General features: G+C 29.8%; 1 protein-coding gene across 12 annotated transcripts in view; it reads right to left on the reverse strand.

The window, feature by feature from the left end:
• tmod (tropomodulin) overlaps positions 1-19,030 on the reverse strand; it is a 545,171-nt gene that overhangs the window by 8,092 nt on the left and 518,049 nt on the right. For 7 of the 12 annotated variants that reach the window (XM_075292720.1, XM_075292729.1, XM_075292728.1 and 4 more), the window contains 3 exons: positions 18,044-18,494; positions 9,653-10,724; positions 3,244-3,712 (listed from right to left, as the gene is read on the reverse strand). The exons of 1 other annotated variant lie outside the window; for it this stretch is intronic. In XM_075292720.1, coding sequence (XP_075148835.1) covers positions 10,709-10,724; positions 18,044-18,494 — 467 coding nt within the window. In that variant the 3' untranslated portion in view covers positions 3,244-3,712; positions 9,653-10,708. Of the gene's footprint in view, positions 1-3,243; positions 3,713-8,652; positions 8,942-9,652; positions 10,725-18,043; positions 18,495-19,030 lie in introns of all 12 variants that reach the window. 4 more of the 12 variants (XM_075292721.1, XM_075292722.1, XM_075292732.1 and 1 more) reach the window with 4 other exon arrangements.

Genomic DNA, 19,030 nt, shown 5'->3' on the forward strand with positions numbered 1-19,030 from the left:
AATTTTATTTCTATAGAAAATTTTGTCAAAATTTTATTTCTATAGAAAATTTTGTCAAAATTTTATTTCTATAGAAAATTTTGTCAAAATTTTATTTCTAGAGAAAATTTTGTCAAAATTTTATTTCTATAGAAAATTTTGTAAAAATTTTATTTCTATAGAAAAATTTGTCAAAATTTTATTTCTATAGAAAAAGTTGTGAAATTAGTCAAAAATTTTATTTCTATAGAAAAATTTGTCAATATTTTATTTCTATAGAAAATTTTGTCAAAATTTTATTTCTATAGAAAATTTAGTCAAAATTTTATTTCAATAGAAAATTTTGTCACAATTTTATTTGTATAGAAAATTTTGTCAAAATTTTATTTCTGTAGAAAATTTTGTGAAAAATTTATTTCTATAGAAAATTTTGTAAAAATTTTATTTCTATACCAAATTTTGTAAAAATTTTATTTCTATAGAAAATTTTGTCAAAATTTTATTTCTATAGAAAATTTTGCCAAAATTTTATTTCTATAGAAAATTATGTCATAATTTTATTTATATAGAAAATTTTGTCAAAATTTTCTTTCTATAGAAAATTTTGTCAAAATTTTTTCTCTATAGAAATTTTTGTCAAAATTTTATTTCTATAGAAAATTTTGTCAACATTTTATTTCTATCGAACATTTTGTCAAAATTTTATTTCTATAGAAAACTTTGTCAAAATTTTATTTGTATAGAAAATTTTGTTAAAATTTTATTCCTATAGAAAATTTTGTCAAAATTTTATTTGGTCGAAATTTTATTTCTATAGCACATTTTGACAAAATTTTATTTCTATAGATAATTTTGTCAAAATTTTATTTCTATAGAAAATTTTATTTCTATAGCACATTTTGACAAAATTTTATTTCTATAGATAATTTTGTCAAAATTTTATTTCTATAGAAAATTTTATTTCTATAGAAAATGTTGTCAAAATTCTATAGAAAAATTTGTCACAATTTTATTTCTATAGAAAATTTTTCAAAATTTTATGTTATTTCTATAGAAAATGTTGTCAAAATGTTATTTCTATAGAAAATTTTGTCAATATTTTATTTCTATAGAAAATTTTGTCAAAATTTTATTTTTATAGAATATTTTGTCAAAATTTTATTTCTATAGAGAAATTTGTCAAATTTTTATTTCTATAGAAAATTTTGTCAAAATTTTATTTCTAAGAAAATTTTGTCAAAATATTATTTCTGTAGAAAAATTTGTCAAAATTTTATTTCTATAGAAAATTTTATCAAAATTTTATGTTATTTCTATAGAAAATGTCAAAATTTTATTTCTATAGAAAATTTTGTCGAAATTTTCTTTCTATAGAACATTTTGTCAAAATTTTATTTCTATAGAAAATTTTGTCAAAATTTTATTTCTACAGAAAATTTTGTCAAAATTTTATTTCTATAGAAAATCTTGTCAAAATTTTATTTCTATAGAAAAATCTTGTAAAAATTCATTTCCATAGAAAAAGTTGTGAAAATTTTAATAATATTGATTTTTAATAATATGTTAACATTTTAAATAATATTGATTTTATGCTAAATTTTCTATAGAAAACTGTTTCAAAATTTTATTTCTATAGAAAATTTTGTTAAAATTTTATTTCTTTAGAAAAGTTTATCAAAACTTTATTTCTTTAGAAAAGTTTGTCAAAATTTTATTTCTAAAGAAAATTTTGTCAAAATTTGATTTCTATAGAAAATTTTGTCAAAATTTGATTTCTATAGAAAATTTAATCAAAATTTTATTTCTATAGAAAATTTCGTCAAAATTTTATTCTATAGAAAATTTTGTTTAAAAAATTATTTCTATAGAAAATGTTGTCAAAAAATTTATTTCTATAGAAAATTTTGTCAAAATTTTATTTCTATAGAAAATTTTGTCAAAATTTTATTTCTATAGAAAATTTTGTCAAAATTTTATTTTTATAGAAAATTTTGTCGAAATCTTATTTTTATGGAAAATTTTGTAAAAATTTTATTTCTATAGAAAATTTTGTCAAAATTTTATTTCTATAGAAAATTTTGTCAAAATTTTATTTGTATAGAAAATTTTGTCAAAATTTTATTTGTATAGAAAATTTTGTCAAAATTTTATTTCTATAGAAAATTTTGTCAAAATTTTATTTCTATATAAAATTTTGTCAACATTTCTATAGCACATTTTGACAAAATTTTACTTCTATAGAAACTTATGTCAAAATTTTATTTCTATAGAAAATTTTGTCAAAATTTTATTTCTATAGAAAATTTTATTTCTATAGAAAATGTTGTCAAAATTCTATAGAAAAATTTGTCAAAATTTTATTTCTATAGAAAATTTTATCAAAATTTTATTTCTATAGAAAATTTTGTCAAAATTTTATTTCTATAGAAAATTTTGTCAAAATTTTATTTCTATAGAAAAATCTTGTAAAAAATCATTTCCATAGAAAAAGTTAAATTTTATGTTATTTCTATAGAAAATGTCAAAATTTTATTTCTATAGAAAATTTTGTCGAAATTTTCTTTCTATAGAAAATTTTGTCAAAATTTTATTTCTATAGAAAATTTTGTCAAAATTTTATTTCTACAGAAAATTTTGTCAAAATTTTATTTCTATAGAAAATCTTGTCAAAATTTTATTTCTATAGAAAAATCTTGTAAAAAATTCATTTCCATAGAAAAAGTTGTAAAAATTTTAATAATATTGATTTTTAATAATATGTTAACATTTTAAATAATATTGATTTTATGCTAAATTTTCTATAAAAAACTTTTTCAAAATTTTATTTCTATAGAAAATTTTATCAAAATTTTATTTCTATAGAAAATGTTGTCAAAATTTTATTTCTATAGAAAATTTTGTCAAAATTTTATTTCTATAGAAAATTTTGTCAAAATTTTATTTCTATAGAAAATTTTTTTCAACATATTATTTCTAAGTTTGTTTAGATTAGGCTTCTGAAGATTGGTATGTTGAGTTTTCTTTTCAATAACTTAATAATCCAATTCCTTAATCTTGATGTCCAATAAGCTCGTAATAATATAAAATAAATATTTAATTATAAATATATAAATTGTATAAAATAGATGCACTTAAATTACGTAATTTTCGAAAGATTTTAAAATCTCAAAAATATCTTAAAATATTTATAAAAAACAAAAAAAATAAAAATGTCACTCTTAAAATATTTTGAAAAATTAAATGTATAAAAATATATATACGTACAGATTTTACAAAAATCGTATTAAGGGGACTTTTCTTGGTTTTAGTTTTGTCACAATCAGAACCAAAATTGATGGTGGGTGGTCGGTGTAGATGTATGGCTTGAGAGGTCCTCTTACATTGGTATCCATAGTGTGTAGTAGTAGTAGTTGTTGTTATATTAGGAGGTTTTTCGTTGTTTCTCACATAAAGATGGCGTTGACATAAAACAGGTGATTACATTAAGGGGATTAATTGGAGAAAGGACACATTTTATGATGATTATTCTTTAAATTTAGAGGTGTGGTAGGTTGGGTTTTCTTATTGTTTTTCTTGCGCACATTGAACAAACAAACATTAATTCATAGGATTTTTTTGTTTTTATCAAAATTATAAAATGGTTTTTTGATTGGTTGTGGTTCTTTTGGGATGCTTTCTTTTTCTATAGAACGTCAGGTTGCTTATTTACGTTGATTCAGGCGTTGCACACGTACTGGAAAAAGAGAGGTACAAAAAAAAGACAGGACAAGAAAATACAAACATGGATTAGTCAAAATCACATTATTATTGGTATCATACTAAAAGGATATGCATTATGTTTTAGTACAAAGAAAAGGAATAACAGAAAAAAAGAACAAAATTTACAAATAAATAAAAATAAAAACAGAAAAAACAATTCTCAATCAAAGATGTTTTTTTAACAAAGGTTTCTTGAGAAAAGGTGTTAGGGATAAAAAAAAAACAACAACGGGGTACAACAAAAACATTCCAGTAGAAAAAATGGATTTTTGTATTAACAGAAATCCATAAGGAAAAGAGAAATGTTACGTTTTTCTTTTAAGGGGGTGGTTGTAAGTATAGCAGTTTTAAAAGTTCAGTAAAAGGGGCCATCATATACACATTCAATTCACTTTGCTGTTATAAATAGAATTGAGTCGAGTTGAATGGTCGTTTTTTTAACGCATTGGCTGAAAATTTTCTAAAAAGCTTTAAATAAATGTGGCTGGGGAACAGAATTACATTTGTTTCCATTCCCTTAAAACGCTCAAGAGTATCAGTTATGTTTACTACAAACAATAGTATGATAATAAATACAATATAATGTTAGTTATTTTAACAATAAAAGCCTTATTTTATACATAACCCTAATTATAAAAATAAAAAAAATCATGTTCGATCCAACGAACGCTCAAAAAAATATCACCAAAATGTTTCCAATTAAAATTTTAATTGAATTAGATTAGAATTCAATTAAAAAAACTTCAATTAAAAATTTAAATGGTTCAACCAATTTTTTAATTGAAACCAAATCACAGAATCAATTAAAACTTTAATGGGATAAATTAATTTTTCAATTTGATTGATACTATCATTTCTGTGATTAAAGAAATTTCAACAATTGGATCATTAGTTTCGTGATTGAAATAAAAATTTTTTTTTTCTGTCAAATGAAATTTTAGAAAAATGATGAATTCTTTTGGACAACGGGTTTTATTGGCCTCTATAGAATAACTTTAATTTTAATTTTACTTTAACGTAGGGTATTTCACATAAGCATTCCTTTTAGAAGCAACGGAATTAATCCATGTATGGAAATAATTGAACTTCTGATTTCCTTAACATTAAAAAAATAAGTATATACGGCCGTAAGTTCGGCCAGGCCGAATCTTATGTACCCTCCACCATGGATTGCATAGAAACTTCAACTAAAGACTGTCATCCACAATCAAATTACTTGGGTTGCAGTAACACTTGCCGATGGCAAGATATCTTAGAACTTCTTAACACCGTCTTCTCAATTGTAAGTTAGTCCATACGGGATATACATATATTAAACAATAAAAAGCCGATTAAATACGTATATGATTTAGTTCCACAAAATCTTCAATAGAAATAAAATTTTGACAAAATTTTCTATAGAAATAAAATTTTGACAAAATTTTCTATAGAAATAAAATTTTGACAAAATTTTCTACAGAAATAAAATTTTGACAAAATTTTCTATAGAAATAAAATTTTGACAAAAATTTTCTATAGAAATCAAATCTTGACAAAATTTTGTATAGTAATAAAATTTTGACAAAATTTTCTATAGAAATAAAATTTTGACAAAATTTTCTATGGACATAAAATTTTGACAAAATTTTCTACAGAAATAAAATTTTGACAAAAATTTTCTATAGAAATCAAATCTTGACAAAATTTTGTATAGTAATAAAATTTTGACAAAATTTTCTATAGAAATAAAATTTTGACAAAAATTTTCTCCAGAAATAAAATCTTGACAACTTTTTGTATAGTAATAAAATATTGACAAAATTTTCTATGGACATAAAATTTTGACAAAATTTTCTATACAAATAAAATTTTGGCAAAATTTTGTATAGTAATAAGATATTGACAAAATTTTCTATGGACATAAAATTTTGACAAAATTTTCTATAGAAATAAAATTTTGACAAAATTTTGTATAGTAATAAAATTTTTACAACATTTTCTATAGAAATAAAATTTTGAAAAATTTTTTACATGATTTTTCTATAGAAATAAAATTTTGTCAAAATTTTCTATAGAAATAAAAAAATTTACAAAATTTTCTATAGAAATAAAATTTTGACAAAATATTCTATAGAAATAAAATTTTAAAAAAGTTTTCTATTGAAAATTTAGTATAAAATCAATATTATTTAAAATGTTAACATATTATTAAAATCAATATTATTAAAATTTTCATAACTTTTTCTATTAAAATTAATTTTTTACAAGATTTTTCTATAGAAATAAAATTTTGTCAACATTTTCTATAGAAATAAAATTTTGCCAAAATTTTCTAAACAATAAAATTTTGACAAAATTTTCTATAGAAATAAAATTTTGACAAAAAATTTCTATAGAAATCAAAGCTTGACAAAATTTCGTATAGTAATGAAATTTTGACAAAAAATTTCTATAGAAATAAAATCTTGACAAAATTTTGTATAGTAATAAAATTTTGACAAAATTTTCTATAGAAATAACATTTTGACAAAATTTTCTATAAAAATAAAATCTTGACATTTTGTATAGTAATAAAATTTTGACAAAATGTTCTATAGAAATAAAAATTTGGTAGATTATTTTTGGGGATCGGCTATATATATAACTATAGACCGATATGGACCAATTTTGGCATGGTTGTTAGCGACCATATACCAGCGCAATGTACCAAATTTCACCACGTACCAAATTTCAACCGGGTCGGATGAATTTTGCTCCTCCAAGAGCAAATTTCAATCGGATGGGATGAATTTTGCCCCTCCAAGAGCTCCGGAAGTCAAATCTGGGGATCGCTTTAAATGGGGGTTATGTATAATTAAGACCGGCATGGACCAATTTTTGAATGGTTGTTAGAGATCATATACTAACACCACGTACCAAATTTCAACCGGGCCGGGTGAATTTTGCTCTTCCAAGGGGTTCCGGAGGTCAAATCTGGGGATCGGTTTATATGGGGGCTACATATAATTATGGACCGATATGGACCAATTCCTACATGGTTGTTAGAGTCCATATACTAACACCACGTACCAAACTTCAAACGGACCGGGTGAATTTTGCTCTTCCAAGGGGCTCCGGAGGTCAAATCTGGGGATCGGTTTAAATGGGGGCTACATATAATTATGGACCGATGTGGAGCAATTTTTGCATAGTTGTCAGACGCCATATACTAAGACCACGTACCAAATTTCAGCCTGATCGGATGAAATTTGCTTCTCTTAGAGGCTCCGCAAGCCAAATCTGGGGATCGGTTTATATAGGGTCTCTATATAATTATGGACCGATGTCGACCAATTTTTGCATAGTTGTCAGAGACCATATACTTACACCATGTACTAAATTTCAGCCTGATCGGATGAAATTCGCTTCTGTTAGAGGCTCCGCAAGCCAAATCTGGGGATCGGTTTATATGGGGGCTCTATATAATTATGGACCGATGTCGACCAATTTTTGCATAGTTGTTAGAGACCATATACTAACACCATGTACCAAATTTCAGCCGAATCGGATGAAGTTAGGTTCTCTTAGAGGCTCCGCAAGCTAAATTTGGGGATCGGTTTATATGGGGGCTCTATATAATTATGGACCGATGTGGAGCAATTTTTGCATAGTTGTCAGAGACCATATACTAAGACCACGTACCAAATTTCAGCCTGATCGGATGAAATTCGCTTCTCTTAGAGGCTCCGCAAGCCAAATCTGGGGATCGGTTTATATAGGGGCTCTATATAATTATGGACCGATGTCGACCAATTTTTGCATAGTTGTTAGAGACCATATACTAACACCATGTACCAAATTTCAGCCGAATCGGATGAAGTTAGCTTCTCTTAGAGGCTCCGCAAGCTAAATTTGGGGATCGGTTTATATGGGGGCTCTATATAATTATGGACCAATGTGGACCAATTCTGGTACGGTGGTAAGAGACCATATACCAACATCATGCACCGGATCGGATGAAATATGCTTCTCTTAGAGGCTCCGCAAACCAAATCGGAGGGTCCGTTTATATGGGGGCTATACGTAAAAGTGGACCGATATGCCCCATTTGCAATACCATCCGACCTACATCAATAACAACTACTTGTGCCGAGTTCCAAGTCGATATCTTGTTTCGTTCCGAAGTTAGCGTGATTTCAACAGACGGACATTCTTAGATCGACTCAGAATTTCACCACGACCCAGAATATATATACTTTATGGGGTCTTAGAGCAATATTTCGATGTGTTACAAACGGAATGACAATGGGGGTATCCCCCATCCTATGGTGAAGGGTATAAAAAAAAAACTTTCCTCTCGAAATTTTATTAAATTTTTTTTTTGTTGAAAAATAGTTGTAAGAGCAAATAAATCCAATATAAGTGTAACGATACCTCTATTCTGTTTCATTTGTCAACATTTCCATGAAATAATTTTCAACTTAAAAAAAAAAAAAACATTTCCCTATAGCTTTTAAAAAATCACCCTTTATGTGTCATAATTGTGAAACTATTTGCAGTTACACGATTGTCGAAGTCAATCAACTTTAGAATTTGTCGTTTTTTCTTTTGAAAATTAGGATTTTATGCAAATCGAGATCTTCTCAACACTTTGGATTCTATTATTTAACTCTATGACATAAATTAAAAATTAGCTTCGTAATGTTAATAAAGAAATCAACTCATTGCCAAGATTTGAACCCTTTCGTTCAAATCCTGATCTCAATATAATAAATAGTTATTACTAAAAAGTTAAAAATTCTAACTAAAAACTTCAAACCTTAATGATATGTAGTAGATACAAATAATGCACAATTTTCGGAGTTTATAGCGTGGCTTATGTGTTATATACTTTTAACAACATTTAAAACGTATACAATATATTTATAAAAAAAATATAGTTCATAATGTACAAACTTTTCTCGGCTTCGACGATGGGTTGCCGTAGTTTTTCTGGGTAAGGTTTCAAATTTGTCGGTTTTAAATTCACGTAGGTACTCGATTTGATTATGTATGTATTTCCATTGCGGTTGATATTTTATATTAAAGTACTGGTTTTTTTTTTTTTTTTTTTTTTTAGAAGAAGTTATTATTTTAAAGATGAAATGGTTAAACTAAATCCTAAAAATTTTCCCAAAGTTTTTCTTTTTTTTTTTTGTTATCTTTTTCTAAAAATTATTCAAAAATGTAAATCGCAGTTTAGTTTCTAGAAGGAAAAAAATGCGAAAAAACAAACTTTTAATGATATGGGTTCATACAAAAGACATATATGAAATTTGGGGGGATGTTGGGATATAGGTGTATTTGAGTGTTTTAAGAGTGATTGTATTTTTTCTAACACAGAATATAGTAAATTTAAATACAAAAATGTTATGTTATATGAGTAAAACAATTAATATTAAATAATGCAAGGTAGTTAGGATGATTAGGGATAATACAAACAAACAAACAAACGAACACTTAAGAAATATAAAAATGTTGGCGATTAGGCGCAAACAGAAAACATGCATATAAAAAACCAATAATTTTTGGAACAAAATAAAAAGAATTTGAATAAATAAACACTTGAATATTTAACATTTTTCTATTGGCTATCCAATTGTAAAACAAAAGCAATATCATAATGCAGTCAGTTTTGTGGAAAAATCCAATTTGTAAATTTTCAGAGTTCAATTAGCATTTAGTTTTAAGGCAACGAAGAGTCAGAGATCAGATAAAGAAAGCTAGAGAAAAAAATTTTGAAAAATGCGATTGCCAAGCTATCGCTTGAATTTTGTTGCATTTGCGGAATTTATAAAAAAAAATATTTATATTATTATTATGGTGTAGAAACAATCAGTCAGCGGCTAGAGCATGACAACACAATGCATGTAGAAGAAATAACAAAACTGAAGTTGTAGATGAATAAAATAACTACCTCTTATAGTTCTTTTTTCAATCAGATATAATTTCTTAAATGAAAACGAAAATTCGAAATTTGCTTTCCGATTTTTTTTAAGTTTTCATGTTTTTGTTGGATGTTATGCTAATTAGCAGCAGCTCCTCAATAAGATGGTGCATATATGGAGATCTATTGTCACACATTATGCAGCATAACAATCTCAATATCGTAGTCATTATAAAATTTTAACAGCTTTTCTTTTTATTTTTGTTTAGTCCTTAAGTCTTCTACTAATATTTTCTTATGCGAATTTCATTTATGGTTGGATGGTTATTATGATTTTTTTTTTATTTATTACTCCGAAATTTGAAATCCCGTTCATAGTTTTTTTATATATGAGTATTAAATAATGTTGAGATTCATTTTTGTTTGCAAAGATATATGGTAATGAAAAGTTTTCATAATTAGCTTTTCATTTTGCACAACAACTTATTTTTATTAGTGTGAGTTTGTTTTACTTTATTTTATTTTTTTTTTGTTTTATATAAAATTAAAGTTAGAATATAAAGCATTGATATAGTTTAAGTTTGAAGTTGGTTTGGGTTGATGGGAGTATTAATTATGATTTCTTTTTATATGTTTAATTTTACTTAAACTTATACAATATAATTTATTTTATAATCATTGTTTTTAAACGAGTTTAAAGATTTCTCTCATTTCATTTCTTCCATATCTTTTTTAGTTTTTAATCCATAAAAAGTTTTCTTTTTTTTTTAACACAAATATTTTTATTTGTATCTTCTTCGTGAAAAAAAAGAAAACTCTCTTTAATTGCATGAAATGAGGCTCGTTTAATTTTTCTTTATTTTGCATTTTTTTTTGAAAATTATATTAAAAATTTATTATGTATTTATATTCATTTGTTTTGTTCTTTCAAAGCGATTGAGTTATTGATATTGTGTAGTATTTATGTATATAGAGATTTTATATAGTTTTTGTTTTTCTTCATATAGATTTTATTTTTCATTTCTTTACTGAACTCTTGTTGGATTTCTGTGAAGATTATTGAAAAATCTGAACTGCAGACGTAACTCAAGATCTTTTCTTACTGTAATCGAGAGAGAGAGAAGAAAAATAAAAAGAACAAATCAAACATAAAATTTTAAATAAAAATAATAATCATTCATATCATATTAAACAACATTTAACGAAAATTGAAGAAAAGTAAAACTAATAACGTAAATAAGGTAAAGAAAATTTCTTTGTTTTGATATGAAAGGATTTTTCTTTGTTGTATACAAATAAAGAGGGAACAACAAAAAAACATTTGTGGTGGTAAAATCGCAAATAGGTAAAGGTACGGACGGCTACAATACAACATAAAGAGCCACAACAATAAAAAAAAAAAAAACCAGAAAAGTAGGATACATAAAAATAATATCAAGAGGGTGTTGTTGTAAAAATTGTCTCTTGTTATTAATGTGCTATCACAGCAAAAGGGACAGAGAAGACGCCTGAATAAACAAACCAAAAAAGTAAATAAGGAAATATGAAAATGGAAAATAACCAGAGTTTTTCAAGGTATAGAGAAAAGTAAGCTTATCTTAGTATATAATTATAAAATAAAATAAATGAAAAATAAAAGTATGAAAATGATTATTTTCATGATATTTGGTTGAACTCAAGTTTTATTTCGAGTTGAGGCAAATGTTTGGAGTTCATCTCCTATTTGATAGTCTTAAACTTTTGTCTTTCATTACTTAAAATTTTTAACAATCATCGCTTAATAAAAAATTGTAACCTCATTTGACATTTTGACGATTAAAGTGACTTTCATTTGACCGATTTTTTTTTTAATTTATGTGATGTTCTCTTTTCCGAGATATTTGCAATTTACAGAAAACGTAGAGAAACGCCATATGGTAATGGGACATATACCATATATGGGTCATCAGAGTACCTCCCCTTGTCAGACTTTTTGAAAATCAACTTCAGTTATTCTATTATTTACTCGATTCAGGATATGTAGAGAATGATCCATAAGCGATCCTTGAGCGATTCCATGGGTTTAGCTTATGGTCAGTTTCACTATCTCATCGGCGACTCGAAGATAATTTTTTTTTTGCACTTCATGAGGGAGCTCTGACTTGCCCGTCATTTTTTTTACTAATATATTGCAAGGAAAATGCTTTGTAGTTATCTTTCACGAGACATTTTGAGGAGGGTGGAAAATGGTCTCTAGATAGAAAATTCGGTACATCATTTTTGACATTTTGGACACGGAGGTCTGACTCCAATTTTGGTCTTTGATTGATTAAAATGTTTGTGAGAGGTACGCTTCCCACTTGGACGACTCAATGAAAATTCAGCAAATGGTCATTTTCAACCCTACGCATCGGTATAGGACTACTCCCTGCTGTTTATGAACCAGTCCCAGTTCTAGTATTGAACTTATTCAAGGATCTTTTAACATGGGATTAAACATTAAACAATAAATTAACACACTAAGACACGAATACAAGCGAGAACTGAGAAAGGCTCAGCATAACTCTTGGAATGATTACTGCAGCAGTATTGAGAATACGTCCGAGGCTTCCAGACTACGGAAGGTTCTAGCATCCACCAACTCCCCTCCAGGTTTCATTAAAACATCGGAGGGCAATTGGACAACGTCCAGTGAGGAGACGCTGGAGGTACTATTGGACACACATTTTCCTGGAAATCAGACGGTTGAACCATGTACTGGCGGTGCCACAGTTGCTCAGCGGTCGTTTCCTGTCGAGGAAATTGTATCGGAAACTAGAATAAGATGGGCGCTAAATAGCTTTGGACCATTCAAATCCCCCGGACCTGATGGAATTACTCCGGCGGAGTTACAAGCAGTAACTGACAAATTTATACCCTGGTTGTCGGCGATATATAAAGGATGTATCAACTTATCATATATCCCAGGAAAGTGGAGGGAAACAAAAGTCGTTTTCATACCTAAAGCGGGAAAAGCCTCTCACTCGAGGGCGAAGGATTTCCGACCAATCAGCTTATCCTCATTCCTACTTAAGACTCTGGAGAGGATGATAGATATTTATCTTAGAACTAGCATCGATTCAAGTTTGCTCTCGAAACGACAGCATGCATACTCGAAGGGCAGGTCTACTGAGACCGCACTCCATGAACTAGTCAGCTTTATTGAAAGAATACACAATCGTGGCGTTTCTAGACATCGAAGGGGCGTTCAATAATGTCCATCCGAGCTCGATATTAAATGGACTGACAACTCTGAATGTTGATCCATGTATACTCAGGCTGTTAGACGAACTGCTAATGAAGAGACGTATTTGAGCCACACTAGGACAAGCAAACATACAAAAGTATGTGAACAGAGGCACTCCCCAAGGATGAGTTCTATCACCTCTTCTTTGGAATCTTGCTATAAATAACCTTCTGGTTACTCTAGAAAAAGGAAGGATAAAAGTGGTGGCATACGCAGATGATGTGGCTCTGGCAGTCAGGGGAAAATTCCCATCCACAATCAGAGATACTATTCAGAGGGCCCTCCGGATGACTGAGAAATGGGCGAAAGACAATGGTCTTGGGGTAATTCCTGCAAAGACAGAATTAGTCATGTACTGCAAAGATCGCAAAACTCCCACGGTTAGGCCCATTTCCTTAGGGGGAAGCTGAACTTTAAGCTTAATATTGAAGAAAGGGCGAGAAAAGCAACTGTAGCTTTGTACTCGTGCAAAAAGGCAATAGGAAAAAAGTGGGGACTAAAACCAAAAATTGTGCATTGGCTATACACGGCAGTGGTTAGACCTATAATGCTATATGGTGTTGTAGTCTGGTGGCCGGCACTTCAGAAATCGACTTGTTTAGATAAAGTTCAGCGTATGGCGTGTTTGTGTATTTCAGGCGCATTCAGCAAGACAGGAACAAATTCCCTTAATGTCATATTGCATCTATTGCCTTTAGACATTTTAGCCAAACAGTCAGCTGCAACAACGGCTGTGCGGTTGCGCGAGCTATCGCTGTGGTCGGAAAAAAAGTTACGGTCACAGTTCCGTCCTCAAAATAATGCCAGATGTGCCTAACGTAGTGGATTACACTTTGGCGAGTCCACTTTTCGACAAAAAGTTTGAGACTCTAATCCCCAACAGTGAGGCGTTGTGCACACAGACCCCGGGGAATAAAGAATATATAGATTTCTACACTGATGGCTCCAAATTGGATGGACAAGTGGGGTTCGGAGTATATTCTAATGATCTGGAACTTCGAATAGCGAAAAGATTACCTAATCACTGTAGTGTTTTTCAGGATGAAATATTAGCAATAAGAGAGGTGGCTAATTTGCTGAGATGTAATGTTCCAAAAAATGTGGGCATTAACCCTCTAATGCCCCAATTTTTTTGCCAGCTGATAAAATTTTCAATGTTAACGACACAAAAGCAAGCGGATGAGTTGGCAAGGCTAGGGACTACCTTACATATCCCAGGGGAACTAGAATTTGTTGATATGCCCCTAGCTACCTGCAAGCTCATACTGCGTGAGAAGGCTGTTATGATGGCAAATGTTCGATAGGAGAATCGCAAGGGTTGTAACGACACCAAGCAAATATGGCCCCATTTCAACTTAAACCGCACACTAGATATGCTCATGTTCTCGAGACGTCAGATATCACTCCTGATATCTGCTATAACGGGTCGCTGCCTGATAGGCGATTTTGCAAAAACTATTGACGCGAAGTATAATGACTATTGTATAAGCTGTCATGATGCGGAGGAAAAAGAATCAATTGAGTGTCCTGCATTTTGTATAAAGCGCAAGCAACTTTTAGGAGCATATAGCTTCAGATTACTGGCGGATCTGGAAAACGTTAACTTAAGCAGTCTGCTAATGTTTTTGGAACAATCTGATTGGTTCAGCGAAGAAAAATAATCGAGAAGGTTCAGCGGTTAAAACTAGAAGTGCCAATATGTAATAGTATAAGTGAGCCTGAATCTTAATCGGGCTGCCACTTTAACCTGACCTAACCTAACACGAATTGGGCTCATTCCATAGGACTCGTCCTGGGACAACTTAGCTGGACTACCTCACAGGCACATCTTCATGACCCAGTCTGCGACAAATTCTTAAGGACTGATTTGATTTGAACAAACTTTTGGAGTATGTTGAACAATATATTATTCTGATGTTCAAACTTGGACACTGTGAAAACCGGACACCTTCCAAACATGGACAGTTGTCTGGGGACGTTTGCACAATTAACACATTAAAATTAAACTCTCATGCCCGGACACCTCGAAAATGTGGACAAAGTTCAGAGGTTTCACAGTAATTGGATTTCAATATAAGTGTAGTAAAAGATTTTACTAATCCAGACTAATAAATTATATGGAGGCCAATAAATTATAGAACTAGGACCAGTCATGTGATAGGTCCGTTAGTAACAATTTGTCCCATCTTCCCGTAGGTTAAGTGGCAGCCCGATGTATCAGGCTCACTTAAGACTATTTAGTCCATTGTGATACCACACTGGTGAACTTTCATTCTTATCACTGAGTGCTGCCCGATTCCATGTTAAGCTCAATTACAAGGGTTCTCCTTTTTATAGCCGAGACCGCACGGCCTTCCACATTCGAGTGAAACCACTTAGAGAAGCTTTGAAACACTCAGAAATGTCACCAGCATTACTGAGGTGGGATAGTCTACCGCTGAAAAACTTTTTGGTGTTCGGTCGAAGCAGGAATCGACACCACGACCTTGTGTATGCAAGGCGGGCATGCGAACCATTGCACAACGGTGGCTCCCATCTTCCCGTAGAGAATATCTCGTCTGCGACTTGATCTATTTTTAATTTACCAACACTGCCCAACATTGTTTACTGCTTGATAAGAGATATTTTGGATAGAAGGGGTGTCCCCTCCTTAGGCATGACTTTTTAAAGGTACTTTAAAAACTTAATCTCTATGTTCAACTCGAAACTTATAGGAAACATAAAGGCCGTTATAAGAAGGCGTCTATATTTTGGAATATCAGAGAGTTGAAAAAGTCTACTTTCTTTTGTAAAATCGACTTTTGCATCAAATTGTTGAAGTCGACTTTTAAAATTGCGTCTTTCGGCATTTGGATGAATTTTAAGCTTAAGAAGAGCTTCCTCTTTGAACTCGAATTTGATTTTCGGTAAAGGTCGATTACTCGATTTTGGTCACTAAAACCATTTTGACCAATATCAAAAGCAAATTAGTCGATTTGACCCGAATAAAACAAAGTCGATTAGACAACGTTGAAGATTACAAAAAGTCAAATTCTCGACTTTATGAAGATTATAAAGTTGATTTTCTATGTTTTTTTTATCCGACACAAAAACTTGTTACTCCGACAAGACGAGGAGCTAGACCAACCCCAAAGAAGTATGATGACTTTCTAGAAAATCAACTTCGATTTCTTTAATTTTTAAGTGAAAAAGATACACAACTATTTCCATTTTAATGGGGGTTAAAAACTGAGTGCTTTCACGCTGCTACACCCAAAGAAAAAATACTTTCCTAAGGAACGACATTTTATACAAACGAAATTTCCCTTTAACATAAAGTATTTTCATTGAGAACAAATAAACCCGAATTCATGACAAACGTTGTAACAATGGTATCTAATATTTTTTATTTGCTTCTAAAGAAAATTGTTTAGCGCCAAATGAATTCTTCGTTTGTCTAAAATTTCGTTCCTCAGAAAAGAAAACTCTTTTTTCAGTGTATTTACTTGCAATTTTTCTAAAAGTCCCAAGCCAATTTTTTGTTTTTTTTTTTTTTTTAATATTTTTTAGGCTAGGATATAGTAGCAGCCTATTAAACTAGGATATATTGACAGTCTGTAAACTCAGGCCGATTTAGAGTTCAGTGCAAGGGTATACCACAGATGGTGAACTTCTAACGCTGATCCATGAGCCATGTCCGAATGACGTCTCACACTAAATGACAGAAAACCCACAGCGGAAATTTCTTTGGTGTTCATCCTTAAACTAGGGTGGAACCCATGAATTGTTATACATATGCAAGGCAGGCATACTATTGCATCAAGATGCCTTCTCGAAACATAATGGCGTCATTGCTTAAATCATATAAAAAAAATTATTTAAATTTTCGAGGGTCCATAAATGTTTGGGTGGAACTATCAAATGAGGTTTTAGATTCGTTTTAAGAAATCGTGAGTATTTAATAATGTTTTCTCTTCTATAAAAAAAGACAAAGTACCATTGACTGATTATTGATTTTGGCATAAAAGAGGCACATTATTATGGTTAAAAGTACAATACTATTTAAATTTTTATGCCACCTTTTTAATTTCTTTTTTAAGGCAATAGTTTTTGTAAATATTGATCACAGGTCCCTTTAAAAAAAATCGAATTCATATGCCCAACATTTTTTGAGCACTTTTTCAAGCGAACAATTGTGACGCCTAAAAATAGGCAAGGGACATTTTTAGTTTGTAAACCGGGTTATCGTATGAACTGTTAATGTGAAAGATTGATTTTCGATGAAATGACGATAAAATGAATCCAAACATGCTTAATTTTCTCACACCAAAAAAAAGGTCAAACTCTGGTGAAACACGAACTTGTACTGACAGGAAGGAAAACCAATTGATTTTCGATAGAAACTTGTTCCAAATGAAGTAATCGAAAATTCATCTAATAGATGAAAAAAAAAAAAAATAAAAGAAGGTTAAATACAATACACAAAAAAAAAATTAAATGAATTACAAGCCAATTGGTTAAGAAACAAAGAATGGATCGATACCCAAGTGATGAAGACGATAAAAATGACAACGATGATGACGATGATTTTTGCAGGCACTGATGAATGAAGATGCAACGTTGCAGATGATTTTGTGACATTTATTTAATGAAGATCCAAAGAAACATAGACATTCAAAATTCGTTAAAAAGACATTTGCGGGGAAAATATCATAGAGGATATGTACACGAAATCACGAAAAATAAGTACTTTGGTCAGCAAATAATGGAGATATAGAGTGAAAAGTGGTTGATGGGGGAGAAACATAAAACACACAGAATATTAAAGAAACACAAAGAAAATGGCAACATTGAGGCTTCTTCTGATGATGAGTATATTATCCAAGGTGTGGTGTTCTCTTAAAAGCATTTGTACAGTGTGGAAGAGTGATGGAGTAAATTAACACTATTGCTGTATAAAAGTTGTCAAGACTGTAGAGTGTAAGAGTTTGGCATTCGTTTGCTGAAGGAAGTGTAGAGATTTCGTGTAGTGTATGCTAAAACATGACGTTTCTGTACAAAAAAATGAACAAAAGCAAAGAGTTTATCCATAAACTCTTATTTGTTGTTGCTGTTGTTGGGGGATTTTCTTGGTGTCTGTTTATCATTTCTTTTTTTTTTTGTACAAACTAACTCACGTATGGGATTTATAGCTGGTAAGATCTTCATTATAAGCCGGCATATCATTGGCTAAATTGACAGCAGCAGCAGTAGTAGTAGTAGTAGATATAGATGACATGGACGACACAGAAGCAGATGACATTCTTCTCGATCCATGACGATCTTCATAAGAGATCGTATCAAAATCGAAAACGCAATTACCGCCACCCCTTATAACCATATTATCAGGATCTACCTCCACCTCATAATCATGACGGGGCTGAGGTGATGGTGAAGGCGATGGCGTTAGGGGACTGCCACGGGTAACCATATTATCCGGATCCACCTCAACCTCATACTCATCACGAGGAATAGGTGAAGGTGAGGGCGATATCTCCATGCGAGGAGGAGCAATATACTGCATACCCTGATTGCCCGGTGGCATAAGAAGTTTGGGCAAATTTGGCTTGAGTTTTTGTACACGAACAACTGCCAATTGGTTTGTTGATATTTTTTTTTAATTTTATTGGAATTTTTATGATACGATTTTGTTTTGGTTAATTTACACAAGGTGTTTTACAGAATTTATGTTGATTTTTTGTTTGTTTTATATTACAAAAGTGAAAACCAAACCAAAAATATAACAAAAGTAGAAAAAACAAATATTAATAGAAAATTAAAGAAAAATAATTACAAATATATATTTTTTTATTAAGGAATTTACAAAATGGTATGGGGGGGAGACAAAAGGAGGAGGGTAAGAGGAAAAAACAATATTGAAAGGGTCATAAATATTAGAAATTTTAAAAATAAAAAATTTGTGAAATCAACCCACATAAATATATATTAAAAAATTCAATTAATTAAATTTTAATGACGAAATAATTAATCACCATCATTCATGAACACATTGATTGATTGAATAATTTTTGCAATTTAATTACAATCGATTTAATTAAAATCAATGCAAACATTAATTAAGTTTCGTAATTCAATAAAAAATAAATTTTAATTAAATTAATAAT

Source organism: Haematobia irritans, chromosome 1 (genome assembly GCF_050003625.1).
Source record: "Haematobia irritans isolate KBUSLIRL chromosome 1, ASM5000362v1, whole genome shotgun sequence".
In the NCBI taxonomy this organism is placed as follows: Eukaryota; Metazoa; Arthropoda; class Insecta; order Diptera; family Muscidae; genus Haematobia; species Haematobia irritans.